The following is a 22,017-nucleotide window of genomic DNA, read 5'->3' on the forward strand; positions in this document are numbered from 1 at the left end:
ATAAACAACCCCCCAAAAGTATAATAGTTATTGCAATAATGACTACGTTGTTTCAATCAAATATTAAATAATCCATCAAATATTTACTACATTTATTTGGTACTTCCAATTCATTTTTAAAAATGAATAAAATCATTTGAAAAGGAATGTTATCCCTAGTAATAGTAATAAGAATTTAAAATTAAAGTAATATAGTTGGTCAATGGACAAATGGATTTTTTAAGACTGTATTATTATGATGATTCAATTTCCAGCAATACGGCATATTTACAATTCCTGCATTACATAACCATATATTGATTTTCATTGAGATTAACCCATTAGGCTACTGTACACATCAACGTACACTACACTTGTTGATTAGTAGAGAGCAATCAATTATCATTGCTATTGCCTATAAACAATGCTAACATTGAAATATGCAAATGAGCACATTCTGACTCATCTGTTTATTATGCAGTCACATTAGTTAGCTCTGATGCCGTTTGCCTATTATCCCATCATCGCATTGGAAAAAAGGGTCTTGGGTGAGGGGGATGGAGCACTGAGTGCCTTAGTCACACACATTGTCTACACCCTCAAAGAAATACATGCAGTTTGGAGCCGCATAAAAGGGACGTGCAATCCATTTCCTCTGCGAGACACTGCAAAAGGCACAGGACGATGGCTCATCACCGTTAAATGCTTTTACTTCCGTGTTTTGCCTTCACAAGCTCACAGGTCAGATGAGGCCCACTGACGATCATCGGACATTGACACAAGTCATTTGACAGGTCTGGCAATCCGAATTAATGAAAGCAATGGACTCAAATTTAATAAAAAAAAAAACAAAACTAAACGCTCATTAGAAGGATGCAAGTGCATGTCGGTGTCCTCAAAATAATTTGATAATTAAATTAGATTTAATTAATTAATAATTAAATTTAAGAATGTAATAAGAGTTGAATGAATTAGCTATATATATATATATATATATATATATATATATTAATTCTTGGCATGCATACAAAGACATGTTTTCCTTAAAATTGTGATTGAGTTCCAAGTAGTAAGACTTTCTGGGCGCTTCACAATTGTCACATGCGTAGAAAAACTTGTCTTCTCCTCCTAAATGTGCCGCAACTGCAAATCAGGTCGTGCAACTGGATAGAAGCCACTATTTATAAGTATGAAACCTTGCTGCACCGCTCCGAGCCTTCAACTTTCCAACCGTATTCAACCAATTCAACGGATTCGCAGAAACCATGAGATTGGAGTCACATGCTTGTTGATGGCCAGCATGGCCGCTCTGGCTAGCTGGCTTTTATACGTGGTGTCAAAGTATTAATAAGAATCTTGCCACTAGCTGCCCCTGCCAGTGTGATTGTAAGTCATGATGTCGCCAAGAGTGCACAGAAGTCAATTTTGGTGTCTTTTGATGTCAGCTTGAGCGGCGGGGCCTCACAACAACCATGCTCCATGGAAACCAAGCAAAAAAAAAAAAAAAAAGACTTGTTATACTGACATTCTACTGGAAGCCTTCGCACAAAGTGACAAAAGAGAAATGCTCCGGTGGTTGCGCTTCAGGTCACGGCGTGCTGAAGCTAATGTGAGCTACGATGGAGCAAGTCGTTGCCATGTACCTGGCGAGGAGTTTTAAGACACGGTGAATTTAAAATGTTTCAAATATTTACACCGTTCTGATTTCCTTTGGGAGATGTGCGAAATCAGAATGGTGATCGTAAATAGTTAAACATTTGAATACTCCCCTGTGTTGTTTTTTTTCTTTCACAACTACAACCAACCAAGTATGATGGAGTTTCTCTCTCGAAAAAAAAAAAAAATGGGTCAAGTTGTTGCATGGAGGTAGTAACACATGATTCATGCAAGTGTATTGTCAAAAACAGTTAAATCATTTATTTTTTGTCAAACAACATTGACATGAGCAGTGCCAAATTCGACTGATTCTTCAGGTCAAAAACATAAGTATGAAAAATTGCTTTCCTCATTAAATTAATTAAAACCCCCCCTCCCCAATGTCAGGTCTGGGGCGTTGGTAGTTCTCTGATGAGATGATATTAGTACTGCTCAGCCATCATTAATAAAGTTAGGGATGACCACCCAGTGAAGGGGTGGCTCCCTTGACCCGCACCAGTGAAGTCGTCGTAGTTTTCCCAGATGTAACCCGTTTCGGCATACTGTTTATAAATATTTTTGACAATATTTGTCCTGAGTTCAACGTACAGATGATTCGCCTCCTCCTTATACGGCCCCCGGGTTTGGCTATAGTAGTAGAGGGCCCTCACTGCCAGAAAGTTGATATTAAGCCATATTGGTCCTCTCCAGTAGGGGGCGTCATGTTCCGAGTTTCGCTTCATGTACAACGGATCGGATTTGGACAGAGAGCGCAGGCCGTAAGGCGTCCAGAGCTTGTTGGGATCTTTCATGTCTCCGAAGATGGTCTTCAATTTGGGGGAGTCGGGCTCAAGAACCAAAAGTAAGAACGGGAACAAGCTGACGTAACCCAGAGCGTTGACGTAGCGGAGTTTGGGAGCCTTGCGAACCAGGCGAACAAATCGCGTGACGGGGACCTGCTGGCGGTGTTGTCCGCGGGGCATGTACACCTTCTCCTGCTCCAACGATACTTCCCGAGTGTGGTTGCCGTAGTCGCTGAAAGCCAGGAGGTGCTCGGACCAGTGGTGCTCGTACAGCAGTTCGTTGTCTGACAGCACTTGGTGGGTGAATTCGTAGTCCGCCCGAGGTTCGTCTAAAATCCGAGCGATCCGAACCATGATACCCGAGACCATGGCCATCCAACAGCGCAGATCCACGTGGCGCTCTTCCGCCGACGGGTGCGAGGCCCGCGGGTAGTCATCCAGACCGGAGGTCAACGTCTTGGGATTGAGGAACAGATTGGAGTCCTTGTCGCGCCCTCGCCAGCGGTACGTGTGAGGCAGCTGCCCCACCTGAGTGGTGTTGTACCACTCGAACCAGGTCTTGAGTCTGGGGTAAAGCCGTCTGAGGAAAGGTGTAGTTGGCCGCGCTTCCTTGCTCTGTGGATCCATTGACAACTGCTTAATGAGTTCGGCAATAGCTAAAAAGAGCGTGGGCGGGTTTGCGTTCTCATTCAGCTGAACGATGAACTCAGCTGGGACCTTACTGCGAGCCTCATCTCCGAGGATCTGCTCGCGCGGGATCCAGCCCTCCACGTTCATCAAGTCCATCCAGTGGGAGATGACTTCTCTGGTCAACTGTGGGTCCCACTTACTCAGTAGCAGCTGGTGAAAGCCCTCATCCCAGAGAAAACCTCGGGGAAAGAACGAGCGCGACGGGACGGCGGTGAATAACGCGCCCTCGGGATACAGGAGCGGGTATTCGTTGTAGACGGACTGCACCACCGACTGGCCGTAGAAGTATCCCATTCCACCCAACATGTTACTGAGCGCCGCCTTGCCAAACTTGATGTAGGCCTGATCGAAACCGCTATTCTCGAGCTGAAACGTCTCCTCAAACTTGGCATTGAACTCGGCCTTCCTCTTCTCCAGCTCCTGGGTCATAATCGGTCCCGCCAGCTGGTCGGGGCGTCTGCGGAAGCTCGCCGATTCAAAGAGCACTTCAACTTGAAAGGGTACCTGAACGGTGACCTGGTGCACGACAAAGTCACTTTCTTTCCTTGCATCGGGGTCGTTCTGTTGGTTGGGGCGATGGGGGGCTCTGTAGGGGCCCAGGCCAATGTAGTGCCTGCTCAGCCCGTTCGGAGGGTTGTGGACAAACTTGCGGTTCAGACTGTGCTTCACAATGTCAGTCAGCTTTTCCAAGCCGGGAGTGAGAGCTTGAAGGTAGTTGTAACTGGAAAAATCAGGAAACGAATACAGGCCTTCACAAACCGGTCAGTGTTACTTTTATGCCCTTAATATTATTTATATTGGCTGTATTAAGTAAGTGTGAGCGCTTGGTCAAACAAAAGAATAGCTGCTGCATACTGCCATCTAGTGGTCAAAGTTATGAAACGCTCCCTCATGCAGTGACATGAGAGGAGATGGACACATTTGACATTTTTTTACCTGGCATATTTAGATTTGGTCAAATTCCGGCCAACAGGTTTCTGGAACGTGATCTTGAAATTGCCCAGCTCTTCCGAGACACCTGTGATGGAAGCGAGACGGGTTTTCTCCTCCACGTGGGCTTGCAGGGAGCCTTGGGTGTCTGCTGCAGCGTAGAACATCAGGGAGAGGATTGGGCCTGCTGAGCCAGAACTCTGATGGGTTAAAACCAAACAAAAAAAATAAATCAAAGATGGCAGTTTGTTCATAGTGGTTGCTATGGAAACATTGTCACTCACATGTGGCTTAGCGGTGACCCTCCAGGTCCAATCTCCACCGTGATGACCTCCGGCTCGCTTGACGAACTCGGTGGTCAGTACGACATTGTTGTCTTGGATCTCCTGGACGCCGAAGGTGAGCCCGTCGTGCATCAGCCAGCCGTAGCTTTTCAAGCGATCATCCTGCTCACAGGTGTGCCTCAGTTTCACATCCATGGTGGAAGGCTGAATCATCCACATCATACCTGATGGCAACAGAGATATACACACCAGTTGATCACATGAATTTGGTTGTACCGATTAGTTAATTGACCATTCTCTATTTGTATGTCTACCTGTCACAATTGACCTAGGACTCCTTGTTTTCATGCCAAAGTAGACCTGAGGCCTGTAGGATCCCCAAAACCTGTCTGGAGAGACCTTGGCGCTGGTGGAATTGGCATCCAGGACAGGAGGCGACGGGTGCAACGTCACAACGCGCCTGGCCAGACTGGAGCGCATGTAGTACGCGTAGAAGAACCAGATGAGGCTGACCACACAGAGGCCGATGGAGATGTTGATGAAGATTTTGCCAATATCCACTTTCTTCTTCTTATCCTTGCGAGCTAACGCAGAGGGCCTCTCATTATTTAGGAGAGAGGAGTTCTCTCCGGCCGGCACCCTCCTACGCTGCCTGCCCATCCTGATCTTGCAGACCTGCGGACGAGAGTAACGTGTGGAGCTCAAGGACTTGAATGGGATCAAAATTATTAATGTGAAAATTACATGTGCCTTTTTTCGCCTTTTTCTTTAAGATTGCGGCAGAAGTGAGGAACACGTCTTCCGGGACTGACTGGCGAGAATTGGGACCAGACAGAAGTATTGAAAGCAACATAAACACAATGTTGTAACACTGCCAATAATAACTGAGACAGCACAAAGTATTCAAAGCAATAAAGGCAAGCTGTCACAAAGGTCAACCACAATATTAACAATAACCATCATGGTGTCAATCAAGCCGTAGACGGCCATTAAAGGCACATTTACAATTTAACAAATCGTCTGCTGCATTAAAAAAAAAAAAAGCCCATAAATTTCATTTTTTCTGCACATAATTACACGTATTGCTGCTTCACGTTGCTATTGCTTTGTTCTGGTTGATATGGAACTTCTTGATGTTATAAAGGCGAGAGTCAAATTTGTTTTTTCTGTGCGGCCATTAAAAATAACTTGACACATGAGCCACTCATCACAAAGTTGCATCCACGCCTCCTGATAGAGCTGCCTTGAAGGCAACACGATAGTACGGTTGGTTGTCACAAATTTACATTGTTAAAATCATTAAATCCAGTATTAAAGAAATTTGATATAATGTTCATTGAGTGTATGACAATTTGATATAATGTGCACTGGGTGTACGATCACCCACCTGTCGACAATTTTAGACTCGGCTACGTGCTCGCTCGGCTCGCTACTTCCACGTTCACGTCGCTGTTTGATGACGTTTCTCTCGAGCGCTTGAATGTGACGTCACCTAATGGTATACGCTTGGGCATATTTAGCTAAATACAAAAATACATGAAATAAAATACCGTGAATAAATTAAGGGTAAAAAAAAAATGTATATAAAGCGGTCAATGAATTATGAAAAGTTTAACCAAATAATTCACATATTATATTGTACAATGTAATTGATGCTGCAATAACTGATTGGTCTTTGTGCTTGCTTAATTTTATTACAGAAAATAAAAAGAACTAAAGACCATTTATAATAATTTAGTTAAATTTTATTTTGAGCAAAAGAATAATATTTGGCTTTTGAGGAAAATAATGGAATTTTTCATTTAAAACTTATTTAAAAAAAATAAATCCACAAATTCTTAAGATAAATCAATACTTGTACTATATTTTTAGAAGTATATGTTTCTAGGTCTAGTGTGGCCCTCAGAGTACTGGGTATCGCTGGTAAAAAAAAAAAAAAACCCAGAAACAAATATGCTGCCTTTTTTTAATGAACTTTTTTTTTCTTTTTTAATACATATTCAAACTTTGGTCAATATGTGAAACAGACAGAAAAACCATGATGTGTTTATGTTGAACAAAACCATCTCCAGATCAACTGAACAGAAATGTCCATTTATGGAAACTGTCAAGCAAAGCAATAGGCACCTCAATAGAAGGTCCACAATGATTTGACTGCACCTGCGAGTTATTTTTTTGGAAAGGAAAAAATAATACAAAACCTGAAACAAGACGGGTGGATTAACCCAAGAAACAATGGACATTCTTACAAAAACAACAGCGTTAGCAAGATGAACCAGACTGCCTTCACTTCCACCAAAGCCGCTGTGTGTGTGTTTGTGTGAGAAGACACCAGGTGGAGGAGTTTCAAACTCCCAACTTCTCCAGATGAAACTTGAATGCACATCTCCTCCTGAGGATCCTCTTCATTTCTCATTTTTAATTTTTAATCTTGCCGCCATCACCTTCGCTGACCATACGCTTGCGCCCTCTATTAAAAAGAAAATAAAACATGGTGGAATGAGAGAAAAACATCAACAGAGGATCCTGAATACAGCATTTACTGTAAATTTACTTTAAATCTAAAGTTTTCTCACCAGTTACACCGTAATTGAGTAGACCGGCGGTCCACCACAGCCTAAACGTAAAGGCGGAATTTTTCCATATTGTACCAACCTCGAAGGACAATCATCTCTTAGCTGCTTGGTGATGACCGACTCCTGGTAGCAGAGGTCCACAAACGTCTCCATGATCGTGTGGGCGTGCGGCACATCGAGACTGATTTCGGGGAGTTCGTCGTAGACCCGCTGGAAGCCCTACAGTGGTAAAAGTAAATGTTAGCGGGTCCACAAAGAGTTCTTCACACCAAGATGACGAGACTGACCCTGTTCATCTGATCCACGGTGAGGTGGCCCGTTTTCCAGAGGGACTGCAGCAGCTTGATGATCATGGGGCTGGCCGTGTCGCCTTTGGATTCGAGCACCATGACAATAGCCTGAAAATACAACAAAAGCTTTTGGGCTCTCATTGTGAAACATTTCATGTTATCCTCATTTCAATTCAACATTTTATAAATTAATAGAGGAACAGCCAGTGGCAAATTGGGAAGTAGGGAAATTTATTTCTCTGCGACACAATGTTCTTATTTATTTTGGATTGGTCAGCACGGAATCCGTACTTGACAAATGAAAGTGTAGTCCCTGCCAAAATGAACAAATAGTCCTTGGCGTAAAACTGAAAGAAAGGATATTTTATTCCAATTAGTTTTGTACTTGGCTGGATGCAAGGAGATGCTAATTAGATCCAATATTCCCTTTTTTTTTTTAGCTAAAATATGGAGGTTGCCATGTGTGGTACCCCCACACTATAAATCAGCAAAATTTGTCAAAATGCTACCTCATAGACAAGCTCATGGTGGAAGTGGGGGACTTCCAGTTCTCGAAGGCAGCGCTCGGCCTCCAACACATCTCCTGAGGTCAGGTACTCCTTCAGCAGAAGGTTCATCTGGGAACAAACATAAAACACTCCAAACTATAAGTAATTAAAATACCCCAAAACCTAAACTGTGAATAACAAGTGTTTTTTTATTTTTATTTGAAACAGCAATACACTCTAATCACATACAGCAAGAAAATACAAAAACTAAAAAAAAAACCTTCACTCTCTTGCATAAGATAGCATCTCATCTACACACGGCAACATCGAAATTCGAGCACCAAAAATTCCACAATGCAAAGCTCGAGCAGTCAGGTTAAAAAAACCGCCCTGGTGTGCAGTTGTGTTTGTGTACGCCCCCGCAACAACACACATCTCTGCGCAGAAGGCACTCTGCTGCAACAAAACAGAGGCCAGAGCACCTTTTGTTTATCTTGCAGAATGAATGTCCACAAAAAAGCGCGGCGGTCCGTACACACTCTCGAGTGTCTCCTTGGACGCAGACGTGTGGCAAGAGGGTCGTCAAACCACACAATGGCCTGCTACACCTTGGGCTGGTCAAGAGCCGATCACAAGGTACACGTAGAAACACTTAACCTACTTAAAGTGTCACGTTTCGACAGCCTGCAAATGCCTTTTTTGTGTCGAATTTTTTTCACCTACGATGGAAAATGTGCAAGTGGATCTTCACATTGTAGCAACAAAATGGTTACTGGGCTAATCGTACCTCTTTGATGAGATGTTTGACTGGTCTGAGGCCGCCGCCCACGCCCCACACGTTGTCCAGACGCACCATGGCGCTCTTCAGGGACAGCAGCACGGCGGCGCGGTCCAAAGCCACTCTGACCACAAACAAAAATAGGGTCAGTGGATAAAAACAGCAGAAAAAGACATTTTCCATCCTATATAGAAAACAGAAATTTTTCAAATCAAATCATAAAAAAAATATATAATATTCACCTGGCATGGTCACAGTCCACTTTGCCTTTGTAACAGTCCAGGAATGACATGGGAAGGACATGATCCGCGATGGCTCTGGCTATAAACTGGCCCAACATCTGGCGAGAGAAAAAATATTAAAATATATCAAATTAAAATAACACAGATGTACAGGAAGCAAAATAAACTGGTTGACGGTGAGAACATTCCCATGTTTCCTTCTAGGACTACTTTTCCTTCTTTGCATTTTGCAGCAATCTCGTTGCCCTTGTGGCACCACACTGCCCCCACAGGTCAATCCTAGTACTTGCGTTTGTCACACACACCAACACAAGGCTAAATTCACAGATGCATTGAGTACCTGCGGAGCATCAGGCGTGTCCAGTATGAGGTCGGGTAGGTCTTGGAGCATCTTGTCAAAGGCCTTTGCCATGTCGTTTTGGCTTAGCACCTTGACCGAAAGATCGGACAGTAGGCGCGAGGTGAGCTCTCGGTGGCTGGCTTTACCTTCCAGGGACAGCGAGACGGCCACCGAGGAGAACTCGTACTTGTGGGAGCCCAAGTTGAGTTCCTTCAGCAGCATCTTAATGCACATGCATCGCCGTGTTAGCAAGTGCAAGTTCCATGTAGAGTCGGGTCTAATCATGTTCAAATCGTGTTTTCACTCACCTGGACCTCCTTTGTGTCGCCATGTTCAAAGTATTCTTGGACAATTGGGTTGACCATTTTCCCCAAGTCCCTCTTGTCAACCTCTGGAAGAACTTTTACATAAACCGTGTCTCCCTTAAATGATAAAGTAGTACATTAGACCCAGTGCAACTATGCAAAACAAATATTTTAAATGAATCGTTCAATTAATCTGTATTTCCCATATAAAATATGAATTCATTGATTAATCCTGTTAGGGTTAGAACCATGTTTCCATCCTACAGTACGTCCCGAACCATCTGACCTTTTCCACATTTAACCCGGACGTTTATCTTTACTACTTGGAATCTTCCCAAGGACAATGTGGCCTTGTGTGTCAGGCAATTCCGTCCCTTGCTCAGCACACGAGCCATTTATTTGTCAGTACCGCTGTGTTCTAGTTCCCCACTGACACTGTTCCGGTTCCACTGTGTTCCAACGTCAAGGCCGAAATTATACTGTTATCAACGTTTTTTTTTTTTTAACTTGGTTGCAGAAGCTCCGTTCCCACTCTATTTTCATTCACTGGCACGCTGAGCCTTTTGCTTGATAAGGAGGTTAAAGATTGAAAGCTTCCGTTGATTGACAAGTGACACAGCCATCTGGATGACAAGAAGGTGCTTGGATACGTCGATGTCACTTTTTACTGATGTTTGATAATGCCATTCTGTCTTGCAGCGCTGATGAACATTATTATAATAAACAAAACATGTTCGTTCATGCTAACCTGAGCAGATTCGTCGTAGTTGGGATCCTGCAAATCAGGTTCTTCATCCTCATAAACCATCCCAGCGGCACCCCACACACCTTTACCCCCTGCTCCACCTGCAAAAGCAAACAAATAAAAATTATGCTGTTTAAAACTAGGGTGTGTAGACTTTTTATATACAATGTATGGCACCACATGTTGAGGCATAAACAGGGAATTTTGGGGGGCAAAAATGTCAGACTTGTTTGCGTTTGTTTTAGCTAACTGCAACCAAAATATCAAGTCAAAAAACTTTATAGTATGGTCCAAAAAGTACCTTTTTTCGGCAGGCCTCTGCCTTTGCCCGTTCTGGATTTGCGGTCGCTGGGGACGACTTTGCTTTTGGGACTGTTGGGGTCCACGCCGGCGGTGTCCCCCGACTCGGAGATAGAATCGCTGGTGGAGTTGCGGGATGACTTGCGGAGTCGTCGCTTGGCCTTGGCCTTAAGCCTGGCCTCGTGCAGGGCCTTCTCCTGAGGTGTCCAGTTGCCGTTCATCTCCACCTCGTTCAGCTCGTCGTCATCGTCGGCGTAGGGACGCTCTGCCTCTTCTGGCTGGTCGTCGCGAGGAAACGTCCCTGTGAGGGGGTGGGACAGTGGCAATGTTAATGAGGTCGTCTGCATGATGGCTGGGAGGCGTTCAACCACCACATTTCAGTTAAACCGTGCAGATGACACTGATAGTAATGGTCGCTTATGGAGAGAGAATTTGTCGAGTGCAAGATTTAAAAAAAAGTATTGCATAATAAAACAACACTTTCAGGGACTTTAACACACCGTCTTAATGTGGCCATTAAACATTTGTGGATTTTGAAGAACGAGTTGCAACAACAGGCAAGGCTGGTGTGTTCCTGCAGGCGTGGGAGGGGGAGGAAGGAGCAAAGGGAGAACACATGGTAAAGAAATGCTGACGCCTGTTTTTCTCTAACGTCGCTCCCGTCCTTGCACGGTCGGCTCGCGGCGGCCGAACTGACTACATATGGCATGGTCGTGGGTCACATGACTCCCTCAGGCGGTCCCTAGGGTGGGGTAATGAATACTTATGCAGGGATCCAAATGATAGTGTGAGCTCTCACTCCATATGCAGTATGATTACTGGAAGACGGGAAGACATCCAGACCGCATAAAAAGTCTCAACTCTTCCAAAATGAATTTTCATAGAAAGCCAGATGCACATTTTGCAGAATTGTAGTTCAAGAAATAAATGGAAAAATAAAGAAACATTGCAGAACCGACGTTTAACTCTTTGCAGCCACGCCCGATGCCTTGAAAGAGTATAAAGAAAAACATTCCACTTTGCTTGTTCCTTCCCTCCCCATATGTAGGTCACGCGGCCTGCCACTGGCTGTAAATTAGGACTCGACCAACTGCCTTATGCCAAAACACGTGGCCAACCAATCCGGGTAGAGTGGAGAGCTGCGAGGGAGGAAAAAACAAAAAGGTTTGCCTAGATGGGAGTTGCGCAACAAGTGTCAGGCAACTTCTGCAGCTGTTGAAAACTTTGTTGTCACCCGTAAACATAAATGGCCTATAATGGGGAATAGGGAACCTACAGCACGTGGGCCAGATAGGCCAAGAACATTTGATTTGGTCACACAGTACCGAAAACAAACTATTGAGAACATTTGATTTAGTCACACAGTACTAAAAACAAACTGTTGCGATTGAAATTGTTCTTCCAATTTTCTAAGGATGCATAAATAGAAATATTTTGGTATTAAGTAAATTGCTATAATGTTGAAAATAAGGCCATTATTATGTTTTTTTTACTTTAATATTGTGATGGTGATTGTAAAAGGGGAACGAGCCGATTGTATCTTGCCATGTATCAATAAAATAATAAGCACTAAAGGGATGGCAGAAAGTGAGATAGAACACTGCTGACGTGTTTGCTTTTTTGCAGCATTCACAGGAGCGGCGCTGGAGAAGCGAGCAGGATGTAAACACACCTCCCCTTTTCAAATAACATGCTACCAGTACACCCGACTGTACGTCCCAAATTTACGAGGAGCTGCCCTAAACGTGACTTTTCCCCTATAGTTTGAACTTGCGCAGTTTAGTGAGCTAATTTTACAACTGGAATGCAAACTTGACACCTTCAGTGAACGCGCTACGTGGCCCAGTTTAATTGTTTCTCTCACTCTTTCCTCACAAATGGATCTAATGCGGATCTTGTACATGCATAAGCTTCACTTGACATGCATTATGAAAAAAAAAAAAAAAAAGAAGCCATGTGGGCAGAGGTCAACATAGGTCAGTGTATTAATAAGAACATGGAGGGACGTGCTTTAGACTCAACGGAAGTCTGCGTAGCACGATTTAAACCTTTTCAGCATTTTCATTTGATATTATATCTCAGACTCCCTTATGTATAGGTCATGCTCCCCCGTTAGACAAAGAATTGGGGGGGGGGGGGTTGGCGCTGTGCCCGAGAATGTTTAATCCTTGTCTGCTTAACCTGTTGGTTATGCAGCTAATAATACATTCCTGCGCTTTACGTAACATTTCAACACAGTATAAGACGGAGATTATATAAGACCTCCCTTTGGATACTAACGCTACGCGTCTGACGTCATGTGCACACGCCGAAGCTCGGTCGGGTCTTTGGATAACGTTACGTGCCCTCGAATGTAAATAAATAAATACACTACAGAGAAGACAACCATGGAGTTGTTTTTGATTTTGGAACACTGTCGCGCAAGCGTGGGCAGGCATGTTTGTCGAGGCGGAAGTGAGCACTACGAGATCATCCAATCACGACATGAGGATTTATAAATATGAGGGAAAATTGCTTAATGTGCACAAAGGGAGTAATTTGGAATATGGGCTGGAACGTGAAAGGTGCAATATTGCGTCATCCTATTGCGGTGATCGTTGTTGCGGTGGTGGTAGTTTGGGGGGGGGGGGTCTCTGGAGCACATGGTGCATGCTAGCCATGCAGCCCGTCCCATGCATAGACAATGGGGGGCGGCCAGTGCATGCCAGCAGGCCCCGGGGTAGTGGAGGTCGAACCCCAACACAAGCACTGACTCACCGTCTGCCTGCTGAGCCGAAGACCGAGCGTCCACTTCGGTCGCCATGACGAGACTTGGCTGGATAACAGTCAGTCCCCCACCAACGCGAGTTCTGGAGTGTATCTTCCTTCTTTAGTTCCACAAGGGGACAAAAATAAATAAATCGGGGACGGGGAATTAGCTCAGAGGTTAGCAGTGGCGAGAAAGACACGAAAAGACGAGCAGGTGGACCCTTGAGGCCGAGCACATTTGAGCAGTAAGATAAACAAAGTCTGTTTTTAACTTGGAGAGCAGCGAGTACGGTCACGTGGACGCGCCGAGGGTGGGGGCTGGGCCGTCCTGACCAATCACAAGCAGGGGGTAAAAAAACTCAAAAAGAAGGCACAACATATCACTTTTATAGCTTGTTTTGCTTTAAGTAATATAAACTACACCGCCCCTTAGTATTGCATGATAACAGACTTAGAATTCGAAAAATATCCAAACTCAATAATAGAGTGGCAATTTCGTGGTCTCTAACACGTGTAAGATGAAGTAAAGCGCCATCGTGACGGGTTGTTGTAGTTCCACTTCTCGCCAGCAGGTCGCAGTGTAAACCACGTTGATGGAGACTGGAATGTAGTCAAATTTCGGACCGCGGCCCACTTATGGCATGTTCTGTTCTTACACACGATCCAAAGCGCATTTTGATCAACTAAGAAATGTAGCCATTTTCCCTGAAACCTGTCAGTTATACATTTTTAATACGTTTACCTCATGGAATAATTGCAAAAAACAAATTCATGATTTTTTTGTGAAATACAAAATGGAGATTAAAATATATAGTGTCTTGTTTTCTTAAAAGCATTTCCTTTCCAAACAATCATCTGGAAAGCCAACTTTTAAGGACGAGAACACAAACAGTTGCTAACTCAGTCCACTTTATTTCATCACCAAATCCACATCATCCTTGATTTAAAGTACTATAGATGTCTGTATCCAACATGATAGAATTCCAGAAGCAGCAGTGAAGAAAAAATAACATCAGGAGATGATTATATCATAGGACCAACAGCACCCAATAAATATACAAATATATGAAAATGTTAAGAGAATCTCATTTCACATCTGAGTATGCACCACAGGTGTCTATGCTATTATACACAAAGATTTTGAATCATTGCCAGACATAATAAACACGCCCGGATGTTCATATTGACAAATATCATGATAGTAAAATGACAATCAACTTTGGCCTCATGAAAAGCGTGTGTTTTGTTTTTTCAGTTGCACAACAACAGTTTAAGTCTCTCACACATGCTAAGTTACAACACAAGAGAGCAGCACAGATAGTAGATAGCTTAAAAAGAACACCACAACTTGTAGTAATATTCATCGGAACTAGTTCACATAGTCACATGTACTTCTATAAATCCTGCTTGCTTCTAAACACACGAATAAATGTTGTTTCACAAAGAATCAACAGTCTTGGTTAATCTTGTGTTTTTGTATTCCTGGCAAGTTGCCTTATCAATTCCCTGCTTCACTCGAGTAAAAAATATAGAGGAAATGCTCTCTTGAGACAACGAACAGTCCTTAGGAGTCTTTAACAGTCTTAAAGTGGCCCGTGACCTAAATTGAGGGCAAAATTTGGCCATGTTTGATCTTAAACAGTTGCACAGAAGGCAAAAATCAAACTGTTCTCTATATACAGTGAATCAACGCTCAACAACTCGGCTTTAACGTGAAATCAACGCTCGGTGGTCCTCATGTGTTACCATTATTTTTTTTTTTTTCATTATTCATTATATCATTTATTTTAAGATTTTTCCTCGTACAACTGACACAAATGTTGGTAACACATGGAGGCCACAAACAGAGCCTAAATAAAGCCACCTTTCTTGTTTGCACTTGGGAGAAGCCTTTAAGACAAAGGCAATTCAAATGCTTACAGTATATACGTATACTGCGTATGTACAATCGAGGGCCTCGGCCCAGCACAGCTCGCGGCTCAGTACGAAAGAGGTAAAAGTCTTTTTTTTTTTTTTTCACAACAGTTTGTTTCCCATCAACTAGTCTCCACCAGAGTCGGGAAAAACAGTGTGAACACTATTGCTAAATACTACTTTTGCGATTCTCGCGTGTGCGGCATCTATTTAGAAAGTGACCGCTTAAAAGCACAGCTAAAACTGACTTTGTGTACGACACACAACGTACAAAAACACGCACGCACGCACACACACGCGCTCATGTAGCAGCGAGAAAATATATTATGCCTAAAGAGCTACCAGGCACCACAGGCTGTTTTAAATCACACATCAGCTAGTGCTAATCAATAACATGATTTAAAGGAGTACAGAAATGTACGATACATCTTGGTTACAGGTAGGTTAAATTTTTTTTATATAACTTTGCATTTATACACCACCGTCATAGTTTTGGTGTTAACTCTTAGAGATTTACCATTTGATGACCTCACCGACCCACTTTTTGAATACCTCCATTTCCTGTCTTGTCCACTGGGAGTCAGTATTGTGTAATATTGTCATAAAAACACCAGCTAAAATTTGCTGTGTAATAAAAGTTTTTTTTTTGTCAAGGATAAAGAATATATGCCTGCGACAAGGGCTGAACATGGGCTTTTTGGGCTAACAGGCTTCTAACCACTCAGCATTTTCACTAATTTATCACTTTCATGAACAGAATTTAAAATGTCAATAGCAGAGATGTTGTTACATTAATCTGGCAGGAGCTCTGCTAGCATCGCAGTTTGGTTGGTTCAAATATATGTGCAATTTAATGTTGAATAACAAGTGGAAGTGGCATGAAACAACTTTTTTATGATGTCATTATATGCCATAGTGCTTAATTATATCTTGGTACTAATTATTGTCAAATTCATAGTGATGGGGTATAAAGGAAAAATCTAAATGTAAGAACTCTTTCCCTGTGAGACATGCAGTGTGTCATAATGGCCTTTAAAAAAATCAAGCAATCACAAACCTAACAGTCACGTTTGTCTTAGTGTTTAGGCTAATAGTAAGCATCACTTTCACACAGAAAATGATCAAAACGGCCACTTTAAAATCAAAAGTAGTCTCTTATCGATGAACCGTGTCCCCCATGGTAACGACAGTAGCACACGCGCATTAGTTTAATGCTTAAATACAGTTTATGTACGCGTGTGTGTTATTTCCATACAATGGAGACGTCACCAGGACAAAGTAACCTGCTTCAATCTCAGGTGGTACTTCAGTCAAGGGCTCCTCGTCACCCACCCACTGAGGCGGGCACTCTACATGGGCGCCTACTGTACAGTCCAACTAATGACTTTGAAGTACAGTGTGACTAAGCCTTAAAACTAACCAGAAATATTTGTAGACAGCGAAAAACAAAACACATCAGAGCTCGTATTGACTGGCTGCATACAAATCACTGTGGGGGGTCCACCCCCCCACTGTAAAAATGTCCAGAAGCATTCGAGCAGTCCTTTTTATACATTCATCATCAGTGTATGAGTGAGTTGGGTTAACATGTTGCCTTTAAACATTAGCAGCCTTGAAAGACACAAGAGAGCTGTATATTATGGTATCCAATTATAAAATTGTGTTGCTATATAAACATTTGCACACCAGGAATATAATATGAAGCTGGTGAGTGGACATCTTCATGTACAGAAAAAATAAGAAAACAACTCGTTGAATTCACTTTACATTGGGGAGAGTATCAATTCATGATTAGATTTGATATATATACGAAATGGATCAATCGCATCATCAAACTGATTTGTATGGCAAGAGTGGCGGCCATCACATTGCAGCAAACAGTGTGCGACCTCCACCAAAATTGATTGTTTGATCAAACTTGATCACTTCATTTGCTGGTATAAAAAGGCTGGAGGGGATTTCATTACCTTTAAAGGTTACGTTTACTCAAAATTAAGAGCAAAAGAAAAAAAAATGACCGTAAATGCACTTTTGCATATTTCCAGCCATACATGCTGAATTTTAGTGTGTGTGTCACTACAATGTTTTGTGGGAATAATTTTTGTTGTTGTTATTTGCATAATCCTAACTATCACTAGTATTAAAACGAGACCTCTCACCTTGGTGACGTCATGTGGCCTAGCACAGGTTTATTGTGCAGTAAAAGACGGACTTTCCCACTTTGACTATGGAGTGGGGGGTGACTCAAAAAGGGAAATTAAGTAAATTCATGTAAACCCATCGACGTCTATCCACATGACCTTTCCTTTGTGCTTTTTGTACTTTTGTACAATCATCACGGCTCAACTAACACCTGCTCTCCGAGGTGAAGAGGAGATAAAACTCATCCCACTCACCTCCAAGACTTTAACTTCAGTGACTTTTCACCTACTAGTCTTGCTCTACGAGGATGACGCTAACATAACAACACTTCCTTCTTTGCTCGTCAGACAGCCGAGGACTCCACGACGACAACGGCGTCCAGCAGGGGAGAGAGGACCCCCTCCTTAGCTCGGAGGGAGCAATCCACGCTGTCGTGCCGCTCCTTCTCCTTGAGGCCCGCTTCCTCTTCTCGGTCTCTGCGCTTCACTTGGCAGCGACACACCTCGATGCCGGAATCACCCGTCAGGCGTCGGTGGCGGAAGTGATCTTCCTCGTCGTCCTCCTCGTCATCCTCCTCGTCGTCGGGGCGCATTGGGGCGGGGACGGCCCGTTGAGAAGGTGACGTGGTGGAGCGAGGTAAGCCGTCTTCCGCTCTGTCGTTGAGCGTGGTGCGCAAGGGGTCGGAGTAGATGAGATGCTGGACTTGCCCGGAGGAAAGGGAAGGGAGCAGAATGAGGGGTGAAAGCGGAAGGCGAGGGTGGGCCGAGGGGCGGTAGCTATTAAGGGGGCGCAGGGGAAGTGAGAGCGGGGCAGCCGGACATGGGATCCCCTCTTTGCCATGATAGGAACGACTGGGAACGACATTCCGAGCGATCGGCGATATAACATCCGCTGGAACCTGCGCCGAAGGTGGCGAAGACGAGGCCGAGGATAAGCGGCCGCCCCCCACCCCGGGCAAGAAGGCGCCGTCGCCACCCGTCTCGCTGGGCGTAGACACGCGGCTGCTGTCGTACGTCTCATCCGTCACCTGGACGGAGAAGGAGGTGCTGCAGGGCGAGGTGAGGGAGCAGGACTCGCAGGAGCAGCTGGTGTAGTTGTCAGAGCTCTGGGACGAGGTGAGGCCGCTGGGGCCCGGCCCCAGGTAAGGGGGGCAGGGGTGACTGTGGAGGTGGTGATGAGGGTAAGAGGAGCCGGACCCTAGCGTGGCGCCGCCCTGCAGGGCGAACACGGAGCTGTAAGGCGGAGGGGGCGTGGTGGGGTCCGCTGCCACCTCATCGTAAGAGGGTAACTTGAAGGTGGCCAGAAAACCTAAAAGAAGAACGCATACCTTCAGCGTCCATTTTCATTTTGAATAGTGGTATACAATTTAGTTTTAAAATTGAGTGGCACAAAAGTTAGACTGCACAATACCGTCAAACAAGTAGGATAAGCACATTTTCTCTTTAAACACTACAAACCGATGAAATGTGTGTCCCTTAAGAAACCTACTCAGATCCAGCATGGAGGACGGGTAGTTGTAGGTTCCGTTATAGGCAATAAGATTGATTTCCCGCTGTCTCTGTTGCTGCTGGATTCTCAGCTTGGCGCGGCGGTGGCGATAAGCACAGAAACAGCTAAAGAGGATCAACACGGTCCACAGCAGCCAGAACCCTGCAAGGAAGAGTGAAGCCCCATTTTTAAGCCCCACCCAACCTTAAGATGCCCTCAAATATTTTCTATCTCGTTTAATGGCGACTGACAAAGGCGGTTAGGTGACTCACACCAGAGTTCGTAATAATAGGTACAGCAGCCCGTCTCTCCGCAGCAGTGTCCTGTCTCACACAGGTAACCCGGATTGTTGTTTATACCAGGACAGTACTTGGGACTGACTACGGGCTGGCTACCAGAACCGTCATGTTGCTTCACCACCTGGTGGACAAAACAAAACCCCATGTGACCTTTGCAATGCCAGGATATATTGCTCTTGTATTTATGTTGTCCTTTGATAGATGGTCAATGATTATGAAGATATAAGTTTGAATACAGAAAATTTTTAACACAAGTAGACAAACAACTATTGACACCTTGTTGGCCGATTCCTTATTGGGAACAGCCACCTGTAAAAAAAAAAAAAAAAAAAATGGTTGAAGTCCGTCAGATGTGATATGTAATAAAAAAAAAATTTCCATCAGGAGCCGATATGTGGCATTATTTCACAATGATTACATCAGTGAAGGAAAGCCCGGAGTGAGCCGCAGCGATATCTGCCTCGCGCATGGTAACCACACGAGCCGTAACGGCAAATAATTGAGTCGCCATGGCGACCACTGTGGTTATGCTCAGAGGCCTGATTTTCATAGCGCTCTGAAATGAATAGCGAAGGTCGAGCTGCTCACCGTGGAAGCCTCGGTGGTCCCATCCAAGTATCTCAGGGACATTGTCATCTAGTGAAAGACAAAGAGATACATGCAACCGTTACAGGAACCACCTCATTGTGAACTTCCACGACTTCATTCTAGCAGAGACTCTACACTCACATAATAATTTCCTCCACCAGTTTCAAACTGCATGTATATTTTTTTTCATCTAAACAAACATTTCTCAATAGGTCAAGGAGCATCAAGGTTCCATTCTATCAGCTTATCCATCACTATTGCAAAGCGCAAGGGTCTTAAAACAGATCCCTGAGGCACTCCCAGTAAAATATCACGAGTAATAAATACAAACTCAATCATACGGCACATTTCAAACATCGGAAGTCACATTTTTCATTCAAATGTCTTGTCAGCGTGTGCAAAAATTCCCAAATAAGTATATCAGTCATTCTTGTGTAAATGTCATGGAGGCCCACAGTGAGGAAAGTGACAAATTGCGAGTGAAAGTGAGAGGCAACAATGCAGAAAGACCGTGGCTGTGTTTGGAACTCTTTTGTTAACTGCCTGATGGATATGTTGTTTGTACGGGGGAACAAAGTATTGCCCTCTACCGCAATTCAACGCACACAAAGAACTCGACCGCGTATGCACAAATTGATGACGAGCCAAAATTCGACAAGCCCCAAACGTCATAGCAACACTGTACACTGATATCCAAATCCAGAACTTTTTTGCTGTCTGACTATAACGGTGGTTTTAAACAACATATATTTTTCCATATGCAAATTAGGGCAGGTTCACTCGTTACTTGTTTTCTCTTGCTGCCTTCTCTTGTGTCTGCTGTGAGTACAAAAGCATTCAGCTAATCATTGACCTAAAAGTATTAGAATGATAATTATGTCACTTTGTCCAAATAGGACCCTGAAACTAAAAGTACTGTAGTTGGGAAATGCCATATTTTGGCTAAAACTTTACTTTTATACTTATATCACATGTGCATTGTTTCACTTCAAATTCATCGTGGTGGTATGCGGAGGTAAAGACGATTAGGAGTATTATTTGAAATGTCATCGTCCAAATACCTGTGCAACAAAGTGCAACTTGATGCGTGGCGAGAAGCTTTAATCAGCACGCAAAAATGGAAGGTCATTCACATTGTGGAGCTCTCAGAATTCTGAATCAGCAATTTAGTCACTTCTACAACTGTTTGTCATGCATAAAGCATCACTGGGGGCAAAAAAAAAAAAAAAAGCTGTAAACATTGTACTGTATACAAGCATTTTAGAAGAACAAGGCATCCATTTTTTCTTCATACTCTCGAATCAAATATTTGTTGTGCATCTGCTAAAGTCTTTATTTGCAAGACGAGTTGGAGACACGCCATTTATTATTAAAATTCAGAATTGGGGAATCAATTAAAAAGATCGGAGGTAGACACGAGTGCAGGCTAGTAGAGGCTGCTGCTGCTGCAGTGTTTATCAACATGGAAGCATGTTGCTCTGCAGCAATCCATGCCTTGCGTTTTGACAGCAGTGTGTGTGCGCGCGCTCACGCGGGTGTGTGTGTGCGTGCGTGTGTGTGTGTGTACCGCCTCAGCCTTGAGCCCGAGACAGAACGTCAAAGTCTTCTCGGGATCCATGTTCAGAAGAAGCGGACGTCCGATCGGAGAGGCGACGTGCACAAAACGCAGGAAAGAGATGTGAGCTCCTCCTTCGGGTTTAGAACGCCATCACAGCGGCCAGCCCCCTCTCCGCGAGCACGGCGGCTTCCCCATCCGCCATTCACACGGACAGACAGACAGATAGATAGACGGAATGATGCCCCTCCCGGACCTCCTCTCTCAGTGTCTCTCCACACACCGCGCGTATTGAAATAGACCCATCCCCATATTACCCCACCCCTCAGGATGTGTGACCCCGATTTAAGAGGCTTGCAAGACGACGTTGTCGTCGAGTGACGTTGCATGTGCCGATGCAAATGTATTTTAGTCTCCCTTTGTTGGTTTTTTTCGTCTTTCTTTTCCTCTTTGTTTTGGTGCGAGGGTCGCGGATGTTGCGGGTGACGTCATGCCTCCCGCAACCCCTCCACAGTGCAAATGCACCCACCCTGCGATCGACTTGATTGGCCTGAGCTACCAGCAGCAGTTCAAAACCATAAATCACTCACTCTATCTATCTATCTATCTATCTATCTATCTATCTATCTATCCATCCATCCATCCATCCATCCATCCATCCATCCGTTATCAACGCCACTGAAACATGTGTTAATGTTGTGAAAAATGACCACAACTTGTGCAAAAGTGGTAGATCCATACTTTTTAGACCAAATAAAAACAATTAGCCCTTCAAGCACCATCAGTCTATCAATATACAGTAGCGCACTAGGCATAAGTGTTCATTAAAAACCAAGACACGTTATTTCTCCAATAATACCTGTGCAGGCACTCTGTGGTCATTGTGATTTTTCAAGTC

The 22,017-nt window shown here is 44.0% G+C and overlaps 3 protein-coding genes across 5 annotated transcripts; all 3 read right to left on the minus strand.

Moving 5' to 3' along the window:
* Positions 1 to 1,871: 1,871 nt before the first annotated feature.
* Positions 1,872 to 5,809, minus strand: mogs (mannosyl-oligosaccharide glucosidase). Of its 2 annotated transcripts, none has more exons than XM_088374507.1 (5): positions 5,709 to 5,809; positions 4,636 to 4,996; positions 4,322 to 4,545; positions 4,044 to 4,237; positions 1,872 to 3,828 (listed from the first exon to the last, which is right to left on the minus strand). In XM_088374507.1, exons 2-5 carry the CDS (start codon positions 4,979 to 4,981, stop codon positions 2,058 to 2,060), a joined length of 2,535 nt encoding a protein of 844 aa, XP_088230633.1. In that variant the 5' UTR covers positions 4,982 to 4,996; positions 5,709 to 5,809; the 3' UTR covers positions 1,872 to 2,057. The 2 variants fall into 2 exon arrangements, with proteins under 2 accessions (XP_088230633.1, XP_088230634.1); XM_088374508.1 differs by lacking the exon at positions 5,709 to 5,809 and adding an exon at positions 5,066 to 5,128.
* A 464-nt stretch (positions 5,810 to 6,273) lies between these two features.
* Positions 6,274 to 13,433, minus strand: pdcd4a (programmed cell death 4a). Its single transcript, XM_088374387.1, has 11 exons — positions 13,143 to 13,433; positions 10,387 to 10,686; positions 10,089 to 10,186; positions 9,344 to 9,457; positions 9,036 to 9,257; positions 8,696 to 8,793; positions 8,463 to 8,577; positions 7,697 to 7,804; positions 7,185 to 7,295; positions 6,977 to 7,116; positions 6,274 to 6,791 (listed from the first exon to the last, which is right to left on the minus strand). The coding sequence occupies exons 1-11, from the start codon at positions 13,186 to 13,188 to the stop codon at positions 6,740 to 6,742; spliced, it is 1,404 nt and encodes a 467-aa protein (XP_088230513.1). The 5' UTR covers positions 13,189 to 13,433; the 3' UTR covers positions 6,274 to 6,739.
* Positions 13,434 to 14,025: 592 nt separating this feature from the next.
* LOC148399579 (uncharacterized) lies at positions 14,026 to 21,420 on the minus strand. Of its 2 annotated transcripts, none has more exons than XM_088374416.1 (6): positions 21,132 to 21,420; positions 19,565 to 19,612; positions 19,253 to 19,285; positions 18,950 to 19,097; positions 18,678 to 18,839; positions 14,026 to 18,497 (listed from the first exon to the last, which is right to left on the minus strand). In XM_088374416.1, exons 1-6 carry the CDS (start codon positions 21,180 to 21,182, stop codon positions 17,533 to 17,535), a joined length of 1,407 nt encoding a protein of 468 aa, XP_088230542.1. In that variant the 5' UTR covers positions 21,183 to 21,420; the 3' UTR covers positions 14,026 to 17,532. The 2 variants fall into 2 exon arrangements, with proteins under 2 accessions (XP_088230542.1, XP_088230543.1); XM_088374417.1 differs by having other exon boundaries at positions 20,626 to 21,420.
* Positions 21,421 to 22,017: the final 597 nt, after the last annotated feature.

This window comes from Syngnathus floridae, chromosome 4 (assembly GCF_059516105.1).
Source record: "Syngnathus floridae isolate MCC-2025c chromosome 4, RoL_Sflo_1.0, whole genome shotgun sequence".
In the NCBI taxonomy this organism is placed as follows: Eukaryota; Metazoa; Chordata; class Actinopteri; order Syngnathiformes; family Syngnathidae; genus Syngnathus; species Syngnathus floridae.

Coding starts and splice junctions, on each gene's coding strand:
- mogs (XM_088374507.1), bottom strand. CDS start 4,981: ATGGGCAGGCAGCGTAGGAGGGTGCCGGCCGGAGAGAACTCCTCTCTC. Junction 4,546..4,635: donor TCCTAGGTCAATTGTGACAG/GTAGACATACAA, acceptor TGTTGCCATCAG/GTATGATGTGGATGATTCAG. Junction 4,238..4,321: donor GGGTCACCGCTAAGCCACAT/GTGAGTGACAAT, acceptor TTAACCCATCAG/AGTTCTGGCTCAGCAGGCCC.
- pdcd4a (XM_088374387.1), bottom strand. CDS start 13,188: ATGGCGACCGAAGTGGACGCTCGGTCTTCGGCTCAGCAGGCAGACG. Junction 8,794..9,035: donor ACACGCCTGATGCTCCGCAG/GTACTCAATGCA, acceptor TTCTCTCGCCAG/ATGTTGGGCCAGTTTATAGC. Junction 7,117..7,184: donor CCGTGGATCAGATGAACAGG/GTCAGTCTCGTC, acceptor TTACCACTGTAG/GGCTTCCAGCGGGTCTACGA.
- LOC148399579 (XM_088374416.1), bottom strand. CDS start 21,182: ATGGATCCCGAGAAGACTTTGACGTTCTGTCTCGGGCTCAAGGCTGAG. Junction 19,286..19,564: donor GGACCACCGAGGCTTCCACG/GTGAGCAGCTCG, acceptor TTTTTTTTACAG/GTGGCTGTTCCCAATAAGGA. Junction 18,498..18,677: donor GTCCTCCATGCTGGATCTGA/GTAGGTTTCTTA, acceptor TTCTTCTTTTAG/GTTTTCTGGCCACCTTCAAG.